Below are 20926 nucleotides of genomic sequence, written 5' to 3'. Positions count from 1 at the left end.
CAGTTTTCTATATTAAGCAATATATAAACTATTGGTCAGCTGCCCCCTTTTTGTGTTTCCTCTGCATAATAACTCGGCTATTAAATAAGTGAACAGTCTGTCAGACATGCAGATAATGGTCAGTTTGCTTCTCTTTCAGATATCCTTGACTGAGTACATGTATAGATGCATAAATGGTCTTTGTTTCTGTCTCTGCTTCTCTCTCACTCAGCGTGTCTGGACAGTGTGAGCCGGTGTGTTCACAGGGCTGTGTGAACGGCACCTGCGTCTCCCCGGGAGTGTGCCACTGTCATTTTGGCTTCGTCGGGGAGAACTGCTCGTCCCAGTGCCGCTGTAACAAACACAGCAACTGTAAGAGTGTCACACAGTTGGACACCTGCCTGGAGTGTCATAACCACACCAAGGTATTACCCGAACCGAGGGAATATTTGCATGATGACAGAACTAGGATTTTAGCTTCCCCGTATCAGAGACGGTACTAATTCACGGCACACGTGAGCAGCGTCGGTGCTCTACGGTGTTCCGCTTGGTTTCAGCTTGGTTTTGTGCTGCAGTAAAAGGCCGGACATTAAAGTGCGGACAGAGCATCAGCCCTTGCTTGTTTCTGAAGGCAGGCAATAATGGAGTCGCTTGTTTTTACGCAGATCTTTCTGACAGACACAAGTCCTGGGGCTCTGTGAAATGAAAACAATCTTCTCCAAACATGGAGGGGTTCTGTGCTATCGGCGAAGCACACGGTCACTAATCCCTCTTTTCTCCCGTTGCTCTCCCCCTCTCCGTGCGTCTGCGTGCGTGCGTGCGTGCGTGTGTGTCTCAGGGGCAGCACTGTGAGAAGTGTAAGCCGCTGTACGTGGGCTCAGCTGTGGGCGGGGGGCAGTGTCGGCCCTGCAGGGAGTTCTGTAAGGGGAACAGCGCTATATGCCTGTCCAGAGATGAGCACCGGCTGGCATTGCAGCACCCCAAAGACTACCCGCTAGACCCCGATGGTGTAAGGCCCCCTCGCACGCCCTCTCTCTTCTTATTGCGGATGTCAGTTCACGTGTGTGTCCCTGGCTAACTGTCTCTCTGTCGGTCTGTGTGCGTGACCCTGGCTAGTTCTCTCTCTCTCTCTTTCTCTCTCTATCCACGTGTGTCCCTGGCTAACTCTCTCTCTATTCCTGGTTAACTCTCTATATCTGCGTGTGTTTCCCTGGTTAACTCTCTCTCTCTCTCTCTCTCTGCCTGCGTGTGTTTCCCTGGTTAACACTCTCTCTCTCTGCCTGCGTGTGTTTCCCTGGTTAACACTCTCTGTCTCTGCCTGCGTGTGTTTCCCTGGTTAACTCTCTCTCTCTGCCTGCGTGTGTGTCCCTGGTTAACTCTCTCTCTCTCTCTCTCTCTCTCTCTCTCTGCCTGCGTGTGTGTCCCTGGTTAACTCTCTCTCTCTCTGCCTGCATGTGTGTCCCTGGTTAACTCTCTCTCTCTCTCTCTCTGCCTGCATGTGTGTCCCTGGTTAACTCTCTCTCTGTCTGTTTGCGTGTGTGTCCCTGGTTAACTCTCTCCCTCTCTCTGCCTGCGTGTGTGTCCCTGGTTAACTCTCTCTCTCTGCCTGCGTGTGTGTCCCTGGTTAACTCTCTCTCTCTCTCTGTCTGCCTGCATGTGTGTCCCTGGTTAACTCTCTCTCTCTGTACCTGCGTGTGTTTCCCTGGTTAACTCTCTCTCTCTGTCTGCCTGCGTGTGTGTCCCTGGTTAACTCTCTCTCTGTCTGCCTGCGTGTGTGTCCCTGGTTAACTCTCTCTGCCCCCCAGATTGTGCAGTGGTTGACGGAGGGTCCCTCTGAGGACAATGCTGTGTGTGTGAGCTGTCAGAACAACAGCGTTGGAGACAAGTGTGAGAGCTGTCTGAGTGGCTACTTCCTCCTGCATGGCAAGTGTGAGAAGTGAGTCCCCTCAGTGACACACTCGAGATGCAACACAGCCTAACACGGGCGTCTCACAGCAGAGATGAAAGCAGACCTTACACGATTTTACACATCTTATATCACCCAGGATTTAAGCTGAGTTGTCATGGCAACTAGGTTCACTTATTGGGCCTTACTTAAGTTCCTTTCTTTAGCTCGGTGAAACCCACTTCTAAATGGTTTGTTTGCATTATGCTTTATTCGTTATGATCTGTGTAACTGCAAATTATAGGTCTGTTGTGAGAAAATTAATAATTGTATTATTAATTGTAATTGCAAGTTACTTAGCATGAATAAATCCTCTAAATTCACATTTAAGGACTGTTGTGTATAACTGATGTAAGTCCTAAAGGTCTGCTGAAAGATTTTAGTAATCCACTAATATTTCCAGGTGTGTTCAGTATTTTAAAGTAGAGTTTTAGCTGTCACTACTTTGAGGTTTAAAAGCAATAAACAACTTTCACCAGACCAAAATGCTCTATTTTATTTCCTTCATTCATTAAATGATTTATTCATGTTGAAAGTGGGTTGGTTGCAGTGTGACTGTTGTTGACAGGTGTCAATGTAATGGCCATGCGGACACATGTAGCGAGCATGATGGGACTGGCTGTCCCTGTCAGAACAACACAGAGACGTCGTCATGTCTGAACAATTCGCAAAACGACCGCAAGGAGTGTTACAGACAACAGGTGCGATCAGTTATTAGGTTGTTACACATGTTGGTGGTTTATTGTAATGAGGTGGCTGCATTATATTCTGAACAGGAAGGGGTAGTGTACTTCTGACAGGCTTGTGTCCATCTCCACGTGTAATACTTGTTTACTCAAAAACCCTCCAAATTTACACCTGACTCTGAAACAGCGGTGCAGGAACAATGTATTGCTTGCTGTAAATCACTGCCTGGGTCATTCGCTTGGTGTTGTCTCACACAGTGTGCCAAGTGCAAAGACTCGTTCAACGGTAATCCGATCAATGGGCGCCAGTGCTACCGGCAGTTCAACGTGGACAATGAGTGCTGCTTCGACCCCACGTCCCAAGTCAACTGCTTCCACGAGCCAAACATCAGGAATCTGCCGCTGGGCCGCACGGTCTTCTTCGCTGCGCAGCCCAAGTTCACCAACGTGGACATCCGCGTCACCATCGACGTCACCTTCGGCGAGGTGGAAGTGTACGTGTCCAACTCCCACGACACTTTCATTGTGGAGGTGAACCGGCAGACGGGCGTGCACACGGTCAAGATCGCCAACAACGCCACGGTGGCGTCTGTCGGCCGCGGGGACAGGGAGGTGCCCCTGGCCCTGTCGCCGCTGAAGATGAGTGCCAATGTCTCGGCGCTGCTGGGCCTGCCCGGCAAAGCCACGGGCGGAGAGCGGGAGGTGCGGGAGGAGCGCGCCCACGGCCTCATCACCTACATCACCGTGTGGAAACCCGAGACGGTGCTGATCGTTCGCGGCGTCCGCGACCGCGTCGTCATCACTTTCCCGCATGAAGTGCACTCACTGAAGTCCAGCCGCTTCTACATAGCCCTGCGGGGCGTGGGCACCGACGCCCACGGCGGCGAGTCGCAGGGCCTGCTCTTCCTGCGTCAGGACCAGGCGCACATCGACCTCTTCGTCTTCTTCTCCGTCTTCTTCTCCTGCTTCTTCCTCTTCCTGTCCGTGTGCGTGCTGCTCTGGAAGGTCAAGCAGTTCCTGGACTTCCGCCGGGAGCAGCGCCGCCACATCCAGGAAATGACCAAGATGGCGTCACGCCCGTTCGCCAAGCTCACGGTCTACCTGGAACCCGAGGAGACGCAGCTGGTGTACCTGCCGTCGGCGGGCGGGGGAGGGGCCGTCTCCCTGCCCCATGTTCGGACAGGCAAACTGGGCGGCGTGATGGTTGGCCAGAGGGGGCGCCCTGGCGCCCTCTCCTACAAGCACGACCCCAGCACAGGCCCCGCCCCACCACACCCACAGCACCACCTGGCCCTGGGTGGAGGAAATGCCGGGCAGCACCTCCCTCTGCACTACCTGAACGCCCATCACTACACAGCCACGTCCGCTCCCAACCCTCCACCCCAACACCACCACCACCACCACCACCACCACCCGGCCTCCCACGGCAGCCACCAGCACTTCTGCCGCTCCGACCCCTTCCTGTCCCAGCTCCTGGGCTTCTCCTACTCGTCCTTCAAGGTGGGGCCCATCACCCTGGAGCCCACGGACGACGGCATGGCGGGCGTGGCCACCGTCCTCATCCAGCTGCCCGGGGGCATCCTGGCACCCAACCGTGCCTGCCTGGGCTCCGCCCTCGTCACCCTGCGCCAGAACCTGCAGGAGTACTGCGGGCACGGAGGGGCGGGCACGCACCCCGGCGCCGTGGGCGGGCGAAAGGGGATCCTGGGTCACCAGCACCTCACCACCATGGCCATGTGAGGACCACACGGGGCTGCAGAGCACAGCGGGATGCGGAAGGACGGACGCACGCACGCACGGGTGGTGCAAGAAGATGGCGGAGAGGATATGATAATGCCGTAACTCTTATCTTCATGTTCAGTGAGAGGAGAACAAAAGACCAATGAGTGTGTGGGGAAGAGAGGAGGTTGGGGGAGGGGAGGAAAGTGTGTGTGTGTGTGTGTGTGTGTGTGTGTGTGTGTGTGTGTGTGTGTGTATGATTCATAAGGGATGTATTTATTGTAGCGGTGGACCACATACGGAACGTGGATGTGATTACACTTGTACATACATTGTGTTGTTAAGTGTCTTTTATTTCCTTATTTATCATTGTTCATGAAAAGCTTAATGTGACCACAGTGGCATCACTAACCCAGAGCTCTACACCGCTACCTGCCGCTGTCTCCCCTATACACTACTGACATCGTGAAGGAGAAGGGCCCTCCGTCTGACCCAGAGGGACACGTTGGCTCACCCTCTGTGGAATATTACCCAGTGACACTGGCAGCTCTGTTCCAGAACCAAAACGTGCTTTAGAACTTCGAATGACAATCTGAACTGCCATTCACAAGAAGGCGTTGCAACACATTCAGCTGAATGTGAAAAACTCCACCGTTTGCTACGAGGGGCAAAAGTGTCTGAGTTATTTGGAATATGTCCATAAATTGGTATTCTATTATAACAGTAATGGAGAGTGCTTCTCACAGAAACCCAGCGTTGAAGCAGTAGGTCTGTTGAAAGGAGAGGCCCGCTGGTATTTTTATACGTATTTATCCTGGCAGTGCGTGTTGGAGCTCACGCACAGCTCCGTGGTGGCCTAATACACGCCCAGGTTTTTTTCTCTTGTCAACTGTGGTATTTTTTCCTACATGAGAAATTTTTTTTTTCCAATGGAGTTGATGTTGCATTTTATGCTTTGAATACTAAAGAAGTGCTTGACACAATTATGTATTTTTGGTTAAAGTACATTCCCCATCATTATAAGTTACAGTGAACATACAATGTAAGCTTGTGTCGAGGTTGTTTGTGTGTTGCACTTGGATGTTTTAGCTTACAGAACCTGAGAAGTCATTTTTCCTAACAGTTCAATGATTGGGTAAGACAGTAAGGGTTTCTGAGCAGTACTGAAAATTAAAACCAAACAAAAAAAACCGCACAACTGTATTGTAATGATTGGAATCCACAAGAACAATGAAATGAAAATTGTAAAGTAGAAAGACAGTATATTCACTAAATAAGGAAATCAAACTCAAAAAGATTGTGAAAAGCCTTTATCAGTATTTTCTGTCAGGATTTTCTTTTAGATGGAGATTGCGTTACATTTTTAAGCAGCCCGGCTTTAAATGTCAGGGGTCTTATCTTTATGTGGTTATTTTGAATTATGAGTTTGGAATGGAAATGCCTCTACTTGGCTTTAAAATCACCATGGAGTTAAGGCCAAAAATCTCTTGGCCTTTGAATCCCTTCAAAGCTACTGGTAAAAATGGCCCAGGACCCTGGAACTGGAGGAGCCTGCTCTGTTGAGTGACTTTTTTGGACAGACTTATTTTCTGGGAACTACCGCTTTGAAACAGAAATTGTGAAGAACGTGCTAAAAGACCAACATGTACTCTTCTGTTACATGGTTCATGCTCATGCCTTCTCTGTGTATATGTCCCTATTAAACGTCAACTACTAGTGGCTATTAATCTTGTTATATCAGTTCAGATTCTGTGTTATATTTTCTTGGATCATTTGCAGTGTTTTTTAAACTTCACTTTATAAAGAAGCTACATATAATATGTTTGTGCATAAACGGTAATAAATTGTTAAAAGTCAGTGAACTCTTTTAGCTACAGGCAGTATTGGTGTGCCCTGTGCTGGTTAACCCTGGCCAGGGTGTCCAGATGCGGCCCGTGCGCCCCGGGGCTCTAGCAGCAGCGCCACAGAAATGCACATTCTGTAGCCTAGCACACTATGGATTAACACTTCAGCACTTAACACAGTCCACAGGCTTGCTTTGAAGGCATTTGAGACTGTGTATATGTTTCAGACATATGTTATATCGTAGACCTCATGTCTCTAAATGTTCCAGCCACCATCCGATGCAAGATGAACAATTATGCCAACATGTAACACTTCAAAGAGTGGAACTCTGCTGTCTGTTATGTGACCCTATCAGACCCAAAATTCTAGGGTGAAAACTGCAATTACTGTGTATTCAAATATGACAATTAAAATCTCATCATTCAAAAAATGTGGGGTTTTTTTGCTTTTTTTTTTTGCTTTTTTAATATTCTAATACTGTAGGGAAAATTTAAGTGAAAAAGATCTAAAATTTTCAAATACAAATACTTAAAACTGCACTGACGAATAGAGGTGAGCTTTTGTCTTTGATTACTCTCCATACCTCTGTGTGTGTGTGTGTGTGTGTGTGATACCCAGTGCTAAATTAAGCAAAAAACAAAATTCAGGCCCAACAACATATCAGAGGCTTGACGAGTGTCTGCTGTCAATGTGAGTGAGGTGTAGCAGGCCATGGTGCGAGCAGATCCCTGTGGGGAAATCCCCATCTCATCTGACAGTGCTCCTCAGTTCGAGCCTCTGCCTTATCCCCTGTGACATGGTCCTGGAATCCCCAGCAAAGCCTCGCATTAAACCACATTTACAAGCAGAGGGGAGGGGGAGGCTATACAGCTCCAGCTCTGTGCAGAAAACATTTCCAATACTTTGCCACATAGGTCACTGGAAGCACCTGCCACAGACATCTCGGAGCTACGCCCATGCTATAATAACCTGGCTTATTGTGAGCTTTTGATTGTTCAGGTTGTCCTAGAGTTATTTTATTTTTTTGGCAGAGGTTAGGTTGGTTAAGGTCCATTTTTTTATTTATTGGATGTTACCTGCTCGATATGGTCCATGACGATGAAAATATGTGACTGAAAATGTGATGAATGCAGCATGACTAAAACAACAGTGTTATATGCTTTGTAAGTTATTTACACTGAGTATAGCACCTCACCTTGTCTCCTCATTACAATAAATTTACACTTGTAGAAAGGGTTTGGTTTCACTTGTCAGTGCATGTGTTTGGATTGTGCAGTTACATTCCCCCTTATACGAATGGCTGGAGTGAAAAAATAGATAATAATGAAGCTAGGCTGAAATAAATTTTAGGGAATTTAAATATATTTGAATAAAATAAGTGTCTCTGAAATTTGAGAGACTTAATTAGCTTTTCAGTAGCACACAAACGACAAGGACTATTCAAAATTATTTACAAGCCTAGATATAAATGTATTATTTCAGAAATAAATAAATAACTTAGTGTAATAGGCAAATGCTTTACAATCATTAAGAACTGTGTGCAGGTTGGCTTCCCCTATACGAGTTCATAGAGCAGCCATGCTTCTATTGTCTACATTCATAGTTTGTAGAAAGTATGCTTCTGCTTTTTGGTTCAGGGAACTATTGTGACCATCATAAACGGTATGGTATCACTGCATCCTTTAAGATGACCTTTAGTTGAACTATCGTTTTTAAGCCTGACACCTCTGCGCATCCTCTTTGAGTGTGAGGGGTCAGCTATTTTTTACTTTTGTGACCACAATGCTTGCTGAGCACAATATAACTTTGCAAGTGTGAAAATAAAGTCAGATCATTGGAAGACCTTACAGCGGGGTGCCAGTCTCTTCTTCAGTGGTGTCCTTGATCTCAAGTCTCTTGCAGCACTCCTTAGTGTTGACTGACTGAACCAAGATAACGCGAATCCTGATCATTTAAAAATATTTTTAAATTACAATACATTTAATGTGACATCTTAATGTGAGTTTTCTCAGAGTAATGCTGAAATGTTTCATTTTACATCATTCAGCTTTGATCTTATCCAAACTTCAAAAAGTCATAGGTGTTTACAGAAAAGGGCCATATACTATCCAAGTCACTGATCACGTTGAAAATGATGCTTAGTGGTAGTTAGCAAGGTCCTACTGCCACTGTCCCACCTGTAATAACTGCCAGTAGGCGAGAAATCATGCTGTACACCGGAGTGTACAGACCCCCTTTTTTATGTTGTGAGACATGTAAATAATAATCAGCATACTACCTCAGGGGATGGAGGTCTAGTCCATATTATTTTCCTCCAATGCCATAGCCAGGTAATTAAATCGTGGATCAGGCATGTTAGGAAATGGAACACAACGAAAACGTGAATTGGATGGATGTCCCGGGGTACTGGACTGGATCACTGGCATAGTGATTAGCATAATTAGGACCTGCCGAGCTAAGTCTGTGTTTTTAGGAGGTATGCAGTCACTGGATTGTTTTAATATACTCTTTTTTTCTATTGAAGCATATCGTAACTTTCGCTCATAGCAGGTATGAAAATAATTGACCTGAAATGAAAAGGGATGTCAGGAAAATATATTGTGGATTATTAATACGATTTGAAATAATAATGAAAAGTGAAGAAAGTGAAACTCTCAGCAGCCCTAAAGAAAAACTTCAAAAATACGCCGTGTACATTCATCATTTAAAAAAGATTTGCAATTTATAATATGTTTTTGAACAGCACCCTACGGCAGGGTTCCCATCACTTTTATTTTGAAATTCCGACCAAAGGTGGCCGTACTGACGTATGTTGATCAATTTCTGGCTTCACGAAACTTAAATCGCTAGCTAGTTCTGGTAGTGTTTGTCCTTTTGGTTTCTGCATTTTGTTAATACAAAAAAACAACCAAAAAAATAAAAAACAAAACCCACCACCACACATTTACCTAGCTAGTAAAGGCAGCTTTGATAATTATCTTTCCGGAACAAAAACGCTCATGTCACTACCCTTTTATGTTGTTGTTGGTGGTGGTTTTTGTCTATGAGACAAGCCAGCAGCTCCATGTATGGCAGCGGTAAGACGTGGTTGTGCAGTGTTGGACCTGTTCTGTGTTTTGATGGTTAGCCAGCTAGCGTTCGCAATCCGTCTCCATGGGTCTGGACAAGCGAATCCTGCACTAGTTAAGCAGAGAGGTCATCACGTTGTTGACGGTTCGACAATGCGAACAGGTAATTTTCATACTAAAGAACTTCCATACTAAAGTAGGCCTAATTTATTAGCTGTCTCCATAAATCCCTTTTATAGTACAATGTACTGCAGCATTCAGCGCTGTTAAAGTCGACTGATGTGAATTTTGACGAACAGCCTCCTTGCAGTAGATGCAGTGGACACAGTACCGGTGCTAGCTAGCTAGGTAGCTACATACAAAGTACTCCTCGATGTTGTCTTCTGAAACATGTAGAATAGCTAATCAGCAAATGCCAGCCGCTAGCTAAAGAGCTGGTGTTGGACAATCATGATGAAAATCAACTCGGCGAAGAGAGGAAGACCGTCCCGAAAGAGGAGTAGGAGCAAACGTGTCAAAGACGCACATATTAAAATAGAGCCACTCTCTGTAAACGAGGATGTGATTCATTTGGAGGCAGATGAACCTCTACTGCAGAATCCATCTAATGGATCTAAAGACTTTGTTATTGATACCTCTTCAGAGATTAACCAAATAAAACAAGAACCGGGTCAGTTTGATTCATACGGAATCCAAAAGGAAATACCACGAGGTACCAGAAATCATCAATCTCAATCTCCTGATTGCAGAATACGATTTCCAAAGACAGAACCAGACTGTGTTCCAGTAAATGTGGCTGCTGAATTAAAAACTGAGCCAGACATTCATGATGTGCCGAATGGAGATTTGTGTGTAAAGAAAGAGAAGGAAGAGGATGGGACAACGTTCAAGATCGAGGCAGGGGGTGGTGTCCCGGAGCATGATCGCAGACAAGATGAAGAACCAGGTAGGGCAGACAGCTTTTTTTGTTGTTACAGTGACAATCTACTGCCACGGTTCAAGTAAAGCAAAGCACATTTGACCAAATTATCCATTCCATTTTTTTATATCTTGTCATCTTGTATAACTTATACATTCACATGTAAAATACATATCAGGTCTCTGTCCTCCCTGCCTGAACATGCAGTCAGCCTTTACACTAACAGAACCCTTTCCTGTTGGTAGCATGTGTTATTACTGTATTACATACATATTATTGTATGTCTAGAAACACTAGTGGGAATGTTCAGTGCTCTGCTCAAGAATTATGGCAGATCCACAAAATGGAAGCTAAATGCTTGTTTGTGCATTGTAGGTACAGTTAGTGTTTGCGTGTTCATACATATAGCAGAATGCTTCAGGATAGCCAGCTCAAAGGTTACCATATCTTCTCTAACAAATCATTTCACTGTTGATTTAAATATATATACCTCCAGTATTTTGTAGAATAAATTATTTTGAACATGCTTTATTCGGAAGGTTCACCCATTTTTGCTGGCACTTTCCGGAAGCATTGGTTAGTTTTGCAGTTCTTGGTGCAGTTGCTATGTTGTAGCAGCTCCAAACACACCTCTGCCAGGTAATGAAGGCCTGCAGAGGGCTGATTACACACTTTAGGCAGTTCAGGAAAATGTGGACTGGCTGAGGGTACCTCAGGACTGGACTGAAAACCTCCCTGTATTAGATAAATGCTAATCTCATTTTACTTTTCCCCACAGCACTGTGATGTAAGACCACATGATTTTGAGAGTTAATGTGAGAAAACCTTCCACGGGAATTGCTAATGTGAACTTTGAGGTCTGTTTTGGTACTTTATTGATCGTGTTATGAACTTGCAGAAAAAACAAAAAAACAATGCAAAAGCCGCGTCAACAAAAACTAGATCTTTTAAAATTGCATTTGGGCCACTTTTCTATATTGTCCTATATCAGATGCATTTATGATCAGCAGACAGTGAGGACTGTTGGACCGAAATTCTTATTTCATTTTTGTTTTTTGTTCCCACTGTCGGTCCTCTTCCACTGCCTGCTGTTCCCACGTCTGTATACTTTGCCAGTAATGGGCCTGTCGTCTAAAAGCAGCAGCTGCCCCTCTGCCCCGCTGCTCTCCCCCAGACGCTCATTCTCTGCCCTATTTCGAGTGTTCTGCTCCTCTGTAAGAATATGGATGAAAAACACCTTCATTTTTTTAAGTAGGAGCAACTTGTGCAAAATATTTCAAGGTGGTATTTGAAGCAACAAAACATGGACATTTTATGCTTGTCTATCCTTTAAGTCCTGTATAAGTAACATCTCTGAAATAGAATATTGTTAGCATTTAGGTAACAGACGAAAATGAAACGTGTTTCTGGATTAGGCTGCCGCTGCGTGTTTCTAAATTAGGCTGCCTCAACGTGTTTCTGGTTGTTTTCCCAGCTGTTTCTCTGCCCTTCAGCTAATTCTGAATGCGGAAACAAAGCATCCTTTCTAGTAGAAGAAAGATGGGGCAATTTTACATTCACGCTGGTTGTTAAATTCTGCACTGACTTCAAGGCATTGCTCATGACATTTAAAGATCTGCATGGACAGGCATATGTGTCGAGGTTTTGAAACATTCTATCCCATCCTTCCAAAATATTTGGGATAGAGTGTTATAGCTGATTCCACTAAGATGAGGTAGACATGCTGTTAATTTCCAGGACTACTTGGAACTCACCTGGTGAGAGTTTTCTTAAACATCATAACCCTGGAATGGTGGTGTAAGAAATGTTAGGAATGTTACCTCCACGGGTGTTTAAATCCAGATTAGGATGACCTATTTGTATTGGCTATATTAGCCTATATTTCAGATTTGTAGTATTGTTTTAAATTAGTGATATATTAACACTTTTAGTTGTATTGTAATAGTAATTTTATAGTCATTCAAAAAGAAATAATGTAATAGAAATAAAATTATTTTATAATAAATAAAAGTATAATAGTTAATAAAAGTATTTTGTTTATATATGTAGCCTGTCATTGGCTACCATTGCTTTTGAGTGCTTTAAAATGGATATTTTTCTCTACATCTGATAATCTGCAGCCTTTATTCTGCATTAATTGGATTGGAGCATTAATTCCTGTAATGTGAACTCAGCCTTTGGCGATATTCAGTCTGATCTACAAAGAGACGCATCTCTGCTCCCAGTTCAGATTGTTCATGTTTGATTGATAACGTCTGCTTGATCGGGAGCGTCCGCTGTGTTGCTCTTTGCTGGGAACAAACTCTCCAGAGGGGCTCCGTGCGCTTCACTAAATGAGGGCACATTTCTAGTCTTTCCCCAGTGCCCAGCGAGAGCCTTGCTGGATGGCTTGCTCTTGTGTGCTGAAATCTCTCTATTAGGCTAGCTTTGAATCTTTGCTCAGACTTATGAGTTAGGATAGCTTATTTTTTAAACTTTTAGTCCTCTCTTATGTAGCTTTTTAGCTTCTGCAGTGATGGAAATTTTGCAAACACGATTCAGTAGGCTATTGATCTTCAAATTCTCCATGTTTTTTTCGCAACTTGGAGTGTCTTCAGATCAGTTTTTCGTAGACCTCTAAGAGTCAGTCTACCACAGTTTACGCAGTGTAGCGATACAGCTGATGTAGACAGAGCAGAGTGGAGAAGGATAGCAGGGTGGTTGACTGAGACATTAGGGGTCCCAGCTACATGTGTCAGGTAGATGTTACCTTGGCGTGATCACAGTCACGCTGTACCATGGTGCGAAACACATGATAGCAATACAGTGAAACAGGCCTAGGCTTGAAACATGGGGCAGGGGTATTAAATGTTAAAGTGGCATAAATGTTTAGAAATGCATCTAAAGACTAAGAAATAATCATTAATGAAAGATGCATGATGCATGTTGATTTGTGACTTTTTCCTCCTCTTGCTTTCTTCCTCCTCCTCAGCTCCTGCATCTGTTGTCTCCTGTCCTTACTGCTCTGTGTCCTTTACTGACTCGTCCTACCTGGAGAAACACCTGAAATGGACCCACCGGAGCAACTATCTTGCCTGGCTCAGGAGCCACAAACCTCCCCAGTGTCCCAAAATCTCCTCCAGGATGCTGAGCTGCTCGTCCTGCCCTCACCACGTCTTCACACAGGGGCAGCTGAAGGCGCACGTGCGGCGGGCGCACCTTCCCCCACCCGCCCCCGCCCGCAAGCGCTACACCTGCCCCCAGTGTGACCGCAGCTTTGACTACATGGGCAACCTGCAGAACCACTGCCGCCGCTGCCACGGCCTGGCCACTGTCTGCACCGACGGCCAGCTCAGCTGCGCCTCCTGCGGGAAGAGCTTCACCGGCATGTGGGGCCTCGGCCCTCACCGCTGCGGGGGGGACGAGGAGGAGGCAGAGGAGGAGAGCAAACCCGCCGCCACCTCGGGCCGCCCCCTCTGCACCGACCGCGGCTTCCTGTGTGGGCAGTGCGGTAAGAACTGCCCCACGTTACAGTGCCTGACCATCCACACACGCACGCACACGGGCGAGAAGCCGCACGCCTGTGGCGTGTGCGGCCGGCGCTTCAGCGAGCCAGGCAGCTTGCGCAAGCACGCGGTGGTGCATACGGGCGTGCGGCCCTACGAGTGCCCCGAATGCGGCAAGCGCTTCGCCCGCATGAACCACCTGAGCACGCACCTGCGCACGCACACAGGCGAGCGGCCCTTCCCCTGCCCCGACTGCGGCATGCGCTTTAGCCACCGGGCAACCTTGCGCCTGCACCAGCGCGTGCACTCGGGCGAGAAACCCTTCTCCTGTCCACACTGCAGCAAGGCCTTCTCCACGCTGGGCAACATGAAGGCGCACCAGCGCATGCACAGCACGGAGCGCGTGCACGAGTGCGGCCAGTGCGGCAAGTCGTTTGCGCGGCTGGACGTCCTGAAGAAGCACGCCCGCGTGCACTCGGGAGAGCGGCCCTACCTGTGCTCGGCCTGCGGGAGGCGCTTCAGCCGCGTGCAGCACCTGACCAACCACCAGCGCACGCACACCGGCGAGAAGCCCTACAGTTGCGACCAGTGCGGGGCCAGCTTCGCCCAGTCGGGCGACCTGACCAAGCACGCCCGCAGACACACGGGCGAGAAGCCCTACGCCTGCCCGCACTGTCCCCGCCGCTATAACAACTCCGGAGACCTCAACAAGCACGCGCGCAGCCACACGGGGCTCCGGCCTTACCGCTGCCAGCAGTGCGGCAAGGCCTTCCTCCTGCCCCACCACCTGAAGACGCACATCCGCACGCACACGGGGGAGAGGCCGTACAGCTGCCCCCGCTGCTGCCGAACCTTCACACGCACGCATCACCTCACCCAGCACATCAGCAAGCACCACTGAGTTCGGGAAGGGTTCAGTGACTTAAATGTTACATGCTGGTGTTTCAAAAAGACAAAGGAAACCCTCTTAAGGAATTGCATGCAGAATGTTTTAAGCTGTTTAACCAGTGTGGAACTGCCTTCAGAAGGCCCCTACCACTGTCTCCTCTGTGAACAGCCATTACAGGCACTGTACACCTTCCCTTAGTATTAAACACTGTCCTCTGTGAAATGGCAGAACCTTTTAGTGAGTAGTAATACAAGTTCTTTACCATAGTTGTTGAAAGATTCTAAGCATTGGTTATGCATACCCTTATTGCTACCTTGCAAACTGGACTGTTTTAATCGGGGTCTCGTTGGCATTGACTAGTTCCTCTTTGGTTTGACTCACTGTTATGAATTGCACCTGGTGTATTTTATAATCAAATGACCATCTATAGGTCTCAAAACTACACTTACTGTTCGGTTAGACACTGTACATGTGAAATATGTTGAATAGAAGCCCTGTTTCCCTAGAAGCATCACAAGCTGATCTTTAAGATCAGCTTAAATGCGAGTGTGTTCAGTCTGAGACTCGCTCTTTTAACAGCCGTCTTTGCGATCCTTTTGGGAAATCTGGCCCTGAAGAGTTCCCTTAATTCTTTGTATGTATGCAAATAATCTCATGATAAATATTGGAAATCATAAAACCCATTCACCAAATATCTTAAGTGTCTGTGTTAGCATGCTTTGTGTCTGAAGGCACCTGCTCAAGATGCTTATAACGCGTCTTATAAAGATAAAAAGATGACATGTGATGTGTTTAGGAAACATTAAATGAAACTGCAGATCTTTTATTATGGTCTTTTAAAAAAATGTTTGTGTTCAGTAAAGTTTTCACAGCTTTGGACTTTAAATTTCTAAATACAATTGGAATGCTTGTTTCTTATAAGTTTTGAATCCCTTAGCCTACCAATACAGATTAACATTGCAGGATACTCTGTATTAGACAAACTGATTAAGCATTCATTCCTTTACTGTCAAAATAGTGTTTTAGGATTTCATTTTATGAATTTAACTGAAAATATATTGCCAGATTGGGTTAGCATAAAGCAAGATTTTTTTTTTTTTTTTCTGGAGACAGCTCCTCTCCTGCTTTGGCTGTGCATCTGAGAGAATGTGGGGATATTTCTCTTTTCCTGTGTGCAATGCTTTGCTTATTTTCCTTCTGGAACAGTCTGTGTTTGATGGCAAGTTAAGAACATCAAATTATGTCCAATCAGAGTTTTCCATTCTCCTTATGAAACTGGAGTCTTTTAAATTAAGTATCTGATATTTACCCAGTAATTCTCCTCATTTCCATTGCTCCATGATATTGTGGAAATTGCCGCTCCTGCTATTTTGGGACATTGATGCAATTTAATATTACAGCTTCACATATACTATTTCTGACTAATTTGTTTTATGCATATCAGTAAGAACTAGTCTAGGATTGAGTGGTACTGCTTTGGGGTATCCAGTTTGGATATGAACAGTAATTTTATGTTATCTTTGAAAAAAAGGTATCGACTGCATCCAGTGTTGATATGGAAAGCTCTTTTATTTTGTCTGTGAGAAAACTTACTGACAGCAGTCCAGTGTGGATATTATGAGGTGGCCATGGATATGAGGGCCATCCATAGCTTTGCTCAGTTAGCGTTCCTCAGCGTTATGATCATGGATATCATAATCAGTATTTAGGAAGTTATGGATTGTGCCTTGAGAAGGGAGTTGGATTAGCAGGATTTATAATAGCTCTAAAATCCCACTGTCTCCTCGTGTACTCCTGACTTACCTACTGGCCTTTCTGTATGAAGCTTCTAAGCGTGGTTAGTCATGCCAGTACTCACGCTATCCTGGTTGGCACCTCGGTATACCACAGGTTTTCATATCTTCAGTAGTCGTCTTCAAACCGGCTGCTTAAATGCCTTGGCTCTGTTGAGACACCCTTCTGGTGAGGGCTTCAACAAATTCCTAATACAATTTTACACAACAACTTTTTGTTTTGATATCGTGTATCAATTGGCAAATTAAATTTAATAAAAATCCATAAAAGATCATTTTGATGGTGAGGTGGTGGCTGAATTGAGGTTTTTGCTGCTAATTCTGTCTTAAATTCTGCTTTGTGCTCATAATTCTGTGTGTTTGTCCTTAAAATAAAACGATAATGAAAGTAAGAAATGGCCATTTTATCTTAATCTATGTTTGCCTTATAGATTTTTAATAGTGGGCTGTTTTGTAACACCACTCGTACAAAGATCTAGTAGGTGTAGTTACAAGCATTAGATCTAAACAGACATTTAGAGCCGATAGATGGATCACTTGGCTGGTCAAAGGCCCAGATCAGGTCTGCTTCAGTCAATGCTGGGGGAATTGCCCTATTATTTTTATGTCTGCGATTACTAGGACAGCAGTGAAACTAGTGCACCAACACGGATAACAAAGATGTATTTAGGGCTAAATAATATTGAGTGCACCTTTGTTTAAAGCTGGAATCAATGCTTCTTAAAGCATGTCCATTTTTCATTTAGCAAGCAGCTTGTCTGTTAGGGGAGGGGCACGGAGATGAATGGAGGCGGGGAGTATTTAAATTTTTTTGCCGTTGTCATAGAGATAATAATTACAGGTAGAGACTTAGAAATTCAAACATTGCACATCATTTGGATTGGCACCAAAGAGAAAAATAATAGTTGAAATTTGAGAAACCTTGTTGAAGACCTGTTTCTGTGATTTTCTGTAGAGATGGATCACAGATAGACAATGTCTTAACTTAATCGTTGCACAATGTAATAAAGGTTTTTTTCCATGCAAAGGGGGGCCAATTTCATGGATATTTTGCTGTTTGCATATTTCTTACTGATGCACTGGCCAAACAAATTCTGTTGATCTTTTCAGTAGTTTGCCATGAATATATTTTAATATTGGAGCAGTTCCTGATTGAAGCACCAGGGGGAAACAGATAGCTATCAATAGGTGCTTTGGGAATTCTGGTTTGGACACACACAGATGGCTCTGGTGCGTAAGTGACGGTCCCTAACTGAGGGGTCCCTAACTGAGGGGTCCTCCTGTGCAGTCTAATTCAGCGATAATATAGCTGCTGTTAACATACTTAACATTTTTTTTTTGGTCTGTAAACTCTTCTTTGCAGAAAAAGACTACTGATCACTGGAAACATGACATTATTGATGAATCTCATCAATTGAACAGATGTTTGGCATATTTAGTTTGACTCACTGACAGCAAGGTTCCTTACAACAGTGCTTACGCGGTTTATTGATTTCATGTTGTACATGACAAATTTTTGAATACTATCTTAATCACACCTTTATGAGAAAAAAAAAAAAACAAGAAAAAAACCTCCCACCCCCACCCACCAAAAAAGAAAAAAAAGAAAAAAGGCCAGGGCCTATAATAGTGATATTTCACCATCTAAAATCCTTTAAGCTATCTGTCTGGAGGGGGAGACCATTTTCTAAACCGTCACCCTTAGGCCTTTAGATATTGTCTAAAAATTAAATTACACTCATGTTGGATCCAATAAAAGTCCACTTGTACATTTTTTTTTGTCTTTGTTTTTTCATGGTGTAATTCAAGCAGTCCAATTTTGACCATATTTACTGTCTATACGTTTGTCAGTTTGGAGGAGAAACACATTGTTGGCTTCGGTGGGCTGGTGTCACAGTGTCATCACGCTGGAGTGATTTTGCTGCTCGCTGGCCCTGGGGGTCAGTGTGTGGGAAGAGCTGGCAGCTCTCGGGGTCTTTGGAGGGCTCAAGGGTGTCTTTGGCCGTCTCCCTTCGGGCTCAGCCAAGCCCAGATCCACTTCTCTCATTCATGAAGAGGTCAGAACATGGGTCATCTCACCGCTTTTCTGCCCCCACCCCCCAATACAAAATAACCTGCGCCATGCGTGCGAGGGAGGGTTCGTGTGGGCGCAGATAAAACGATAAAACTGTATTTTTAGCCGCGTATGATTTTGGCTTCGTGGTGGTGTTTTCTTGGAGCAGAGGGGTTTCCAAAGTGCCGGAAACCACAGACAGGCAGGAGGATGGGAGTTGCGGTCCGTTTGGACTGAGAAGAGCTTCGGGGGCAAAACTGCTTAGCGTACGCGAGTAGGGTCAGATCAGTCAAAGTAAAAAATGAGGAGCTTATATTCCATTAGCGTCAGTGTGTTGCTAACTGCTGTCAACTCCCTTTTCATCTACAGCAGTGGCAGTGTGTCAGTGTTGGACACTGCTGGCAGAGAGGTGCTAACCAGACGCTAACCAGACGCTAACCAGACGCTAACTTGCTGTAGCTGCTGCTCTGTGACTGAGGTCTCCATGCTACGTTATGCTTTCTCCTCTCCCTCGTCTTCCTCGCCTGGCCCCTGGCCCAACCTTTGGCTCTGAATGTCTGTTTAGTGTAGGGGGATTGAGATATCGAGGGAGAGGGAGACTGACAGTGAGTGCTACCCTGCTCAGTAAATATGAACTGCAGCCAAACAGACAGGCTCATTTATCATTGGGGGTGGTGGGGGTGGTGGGGGTGGAAGAGGGATAAGTGGGAGGAGTGGCTGTGGGGTATGCTGTGGGTGGGGTGTGGTGGGGTGGGGTGAGGTGGGGTGGGGGGGTCAGGTAGCTAAGAGCATCAGAGCATAGGTGAAAGTGGCAGAAGAACAACAGGACTGGATAGAGAAAGGGAGATAGATGTGCAGGTCAGGCCCTAGCTAGTAAGGCCAGTCCTACTGAACAAAGACACTGACCACTGAGATACATGTTACTGCTGAAAAAAGTACTGATCACTAAGACGCATGACACTACTGAACATTGACCACATCGATGCATATATGTCACCACTGAACAAAGGCACTGACCACTGAAACACATCACTACAGAACAAACGTACTGATCACTGAAAGCATATCCCTAGGCAGGAGAAGCTGAAGTCATTAAAGGCCCATTTTAGTCAGACTGTCCTACTGCCAGCTGGGATGCTAAATGCACCAATTCATCAAAAGCAAAATTTAGTCTTCTTCTTGGAACCGGTGAAGCTGGGCAAAAGGTGATGTCTGAAAGAGTCTGACGTCTGGAAATCATGTATGCCGTAGTTTTGAAGCTTTCTATTGGGAGCTGGCTTAGTTCCACGTTGTCATATAGGAACTTTTTGTTCTTTTTACAGATGGGTCCTACTGTAATTAGTCGGACACTAAAACAGTCCAACTGCGGAAGGGGACACATGCCTTTCACCTTATCACTCATTTAGTGGATTATTAGTTCATGCATGCAGCACATATCATGAGAAGTGCGGGCTCTAGAACACATACGCCACTACTTTGAGGTAGCAAAGTGTTTGGAAAAATATATTAGTTTATTTGGAGGACACCATATGATGGAGAAAGATTTGAATGTGTAGTGTTTGGATTTGGGTTGTAATGTGTCTTAGATCAGCCATATCTGTGAATGACATGATATTCAAATTGACCTTATGTGCACAAATGGCATACTGAATGTCTGAAACAATGATTGAGGTGTTGGAAAATTATTACATAGATTTTCTGATATCTGATGCATATAAACACACTGGGAAATTATTTAGATCCTAAACATATAAAAGGAAACCATGGAAACTGGAGGAACTCTTTTATCCAAGTAAAAGTTAATCCATAGGATCCATCAGAAAGGTTCAAATAGGTGGCAGAAAATAACAGGCCCCATGGTTTCAACCACCATAGAGAAAATACAATCCAAATTCTTATAATTATTAGACTCTTATAGGGCAATATCCTATAATTAGCACTAATAACTGCTAAATCAGTGCTAATTGTCTGCCAATAGTCACTAAATACAATGCCCTCTAATGTTAAGTGTTGCCACCGTGTAACCTCAGTGTTCCCCGAGGACCAATTGGCAGATTTATGATGCCTGATTTAGCGTTCTCTGAGGAAAGACGATGTTCCCAGAGCAGAAGCAGAGCACAACTTTAGAGCTTTCTGCCTTATAGAGTCATCATTTGTCTGGTTTCCCCTGATGGGTTCTCAGTGCCATTTCATCTCAGACTTGATCACATCACTCAAAATTTAAAAGACATATTACATTCTGAAAATGAGAAAAAAAAATCTCTCCCACATTAATTTGAATTTTATAGAACTGAAAACAGTAGTAGGGAAGGAAAAATATCTCTTATTTTCTCAAGTTTGGATGAAGTGTTTAATAAGAGAACCAATTACTTGAAAATAGTTGCAGGTGGCTGGAGATAGGGAAGGATAATGTGTGTTTAGCTTTGGTGTGCCAAAGAGTTTCTGTGACCCCCTCGCCTGCTTTCAGCAGTCAGATTACAGTAAGAGCTGAGATGCTTCAAGCAGGGTCTATAAATTAAATCAAGGACCCAGTAAGGAAATTGAC

The 20926-nt window shown here is 45.0% G+C and overlaps 2 protein-coding genes across 3 annotated transcripts in view; both read left to right on the top strand.

Moving 5' to 3' along the window:
- megf8 (multiple EGF-like-domains 8) overlaps positions 1–6069 on the top strand; it is a 31106-nt gene extending 25037 nt beyond the window's left edge. For both annotated transcript variants that reach the window (XM_027001168.2, XM_035526558.1), the window contains exons 41-45: positions 212–404; positions 818–988; positions 1785–1915; positions 2493–2625; positions 2869–6069. In XM_027001168.2, the coding sequence (XP_026856969.2) occupies positions 212–404; positions 818–988; positions 1785–1915; positions 2493–2625; positions 2869–4350 (2110 nt within the window). In that variant the 3' untranslated portion in view covers positions 4351–6069. The remainder of the gene's footprint in view (positions 1–211; positions 405–817; positions 989–1784; positions 1916–2492; positions 2626–2868) is intronic.
- Positions 6070–9012: 2943 nt separating this feature from the next.
- On the top strand, positions 9013–18023 carry LOC113571959 (zinc finger protein 883). Its single transcript, XM_027001195.2, has 2 exons — positions 9013–10188; positions 13133–18023. Exons 1-2 carry the CDS (start codon positions 9693–9695, stop codon positions 14545–14547), a joined length of 1911 nt encoding a protein of 636 aa, XP_026856996.2. The 5' UTR covers positions 9013–9692; the 3' UTR covers positions 14548–18023.
- Positions 18024–20926: the final 2903 nt, after the last annotated feature.

Source organism: Electrophorus electricus, chromosome 5 (genome assembly GCF_013358815.1).
Source record: "Electrophorus electricus isolate fEleEle1 chromosome 5, fEleEle1.pri, whole genome shotgun sequence".
Classification (NCBI taxonomy): domain Eukaryota; kingdom Metazoa; phylum Chordata; class Actinopteri; order Gymnotiformes; family Gymnotidae; genus Electrophorus; species Electrophorus electricus.
This window is presented reverse-complemented; position numbering and strand designations above follow the sequence as displayed.

Excerpts from the sequence above, each read along its gene's own strand:
- LOC113571959 (XM_027001195.2), top strand. The coding sequence starts at position 9,693 with ATGATGAAAATCAACTCGGCGAAGAGAGGAAGACCGTCCCGAAAGAGG. Across the intron at positions 10,189-13,132 it reads CAGACAAGATGAAGAACCAG|CTCCTGCATCTGTTGTCTCC; the intron begins GTAGGGCAGACA and ends CCTCCTCCTCAG.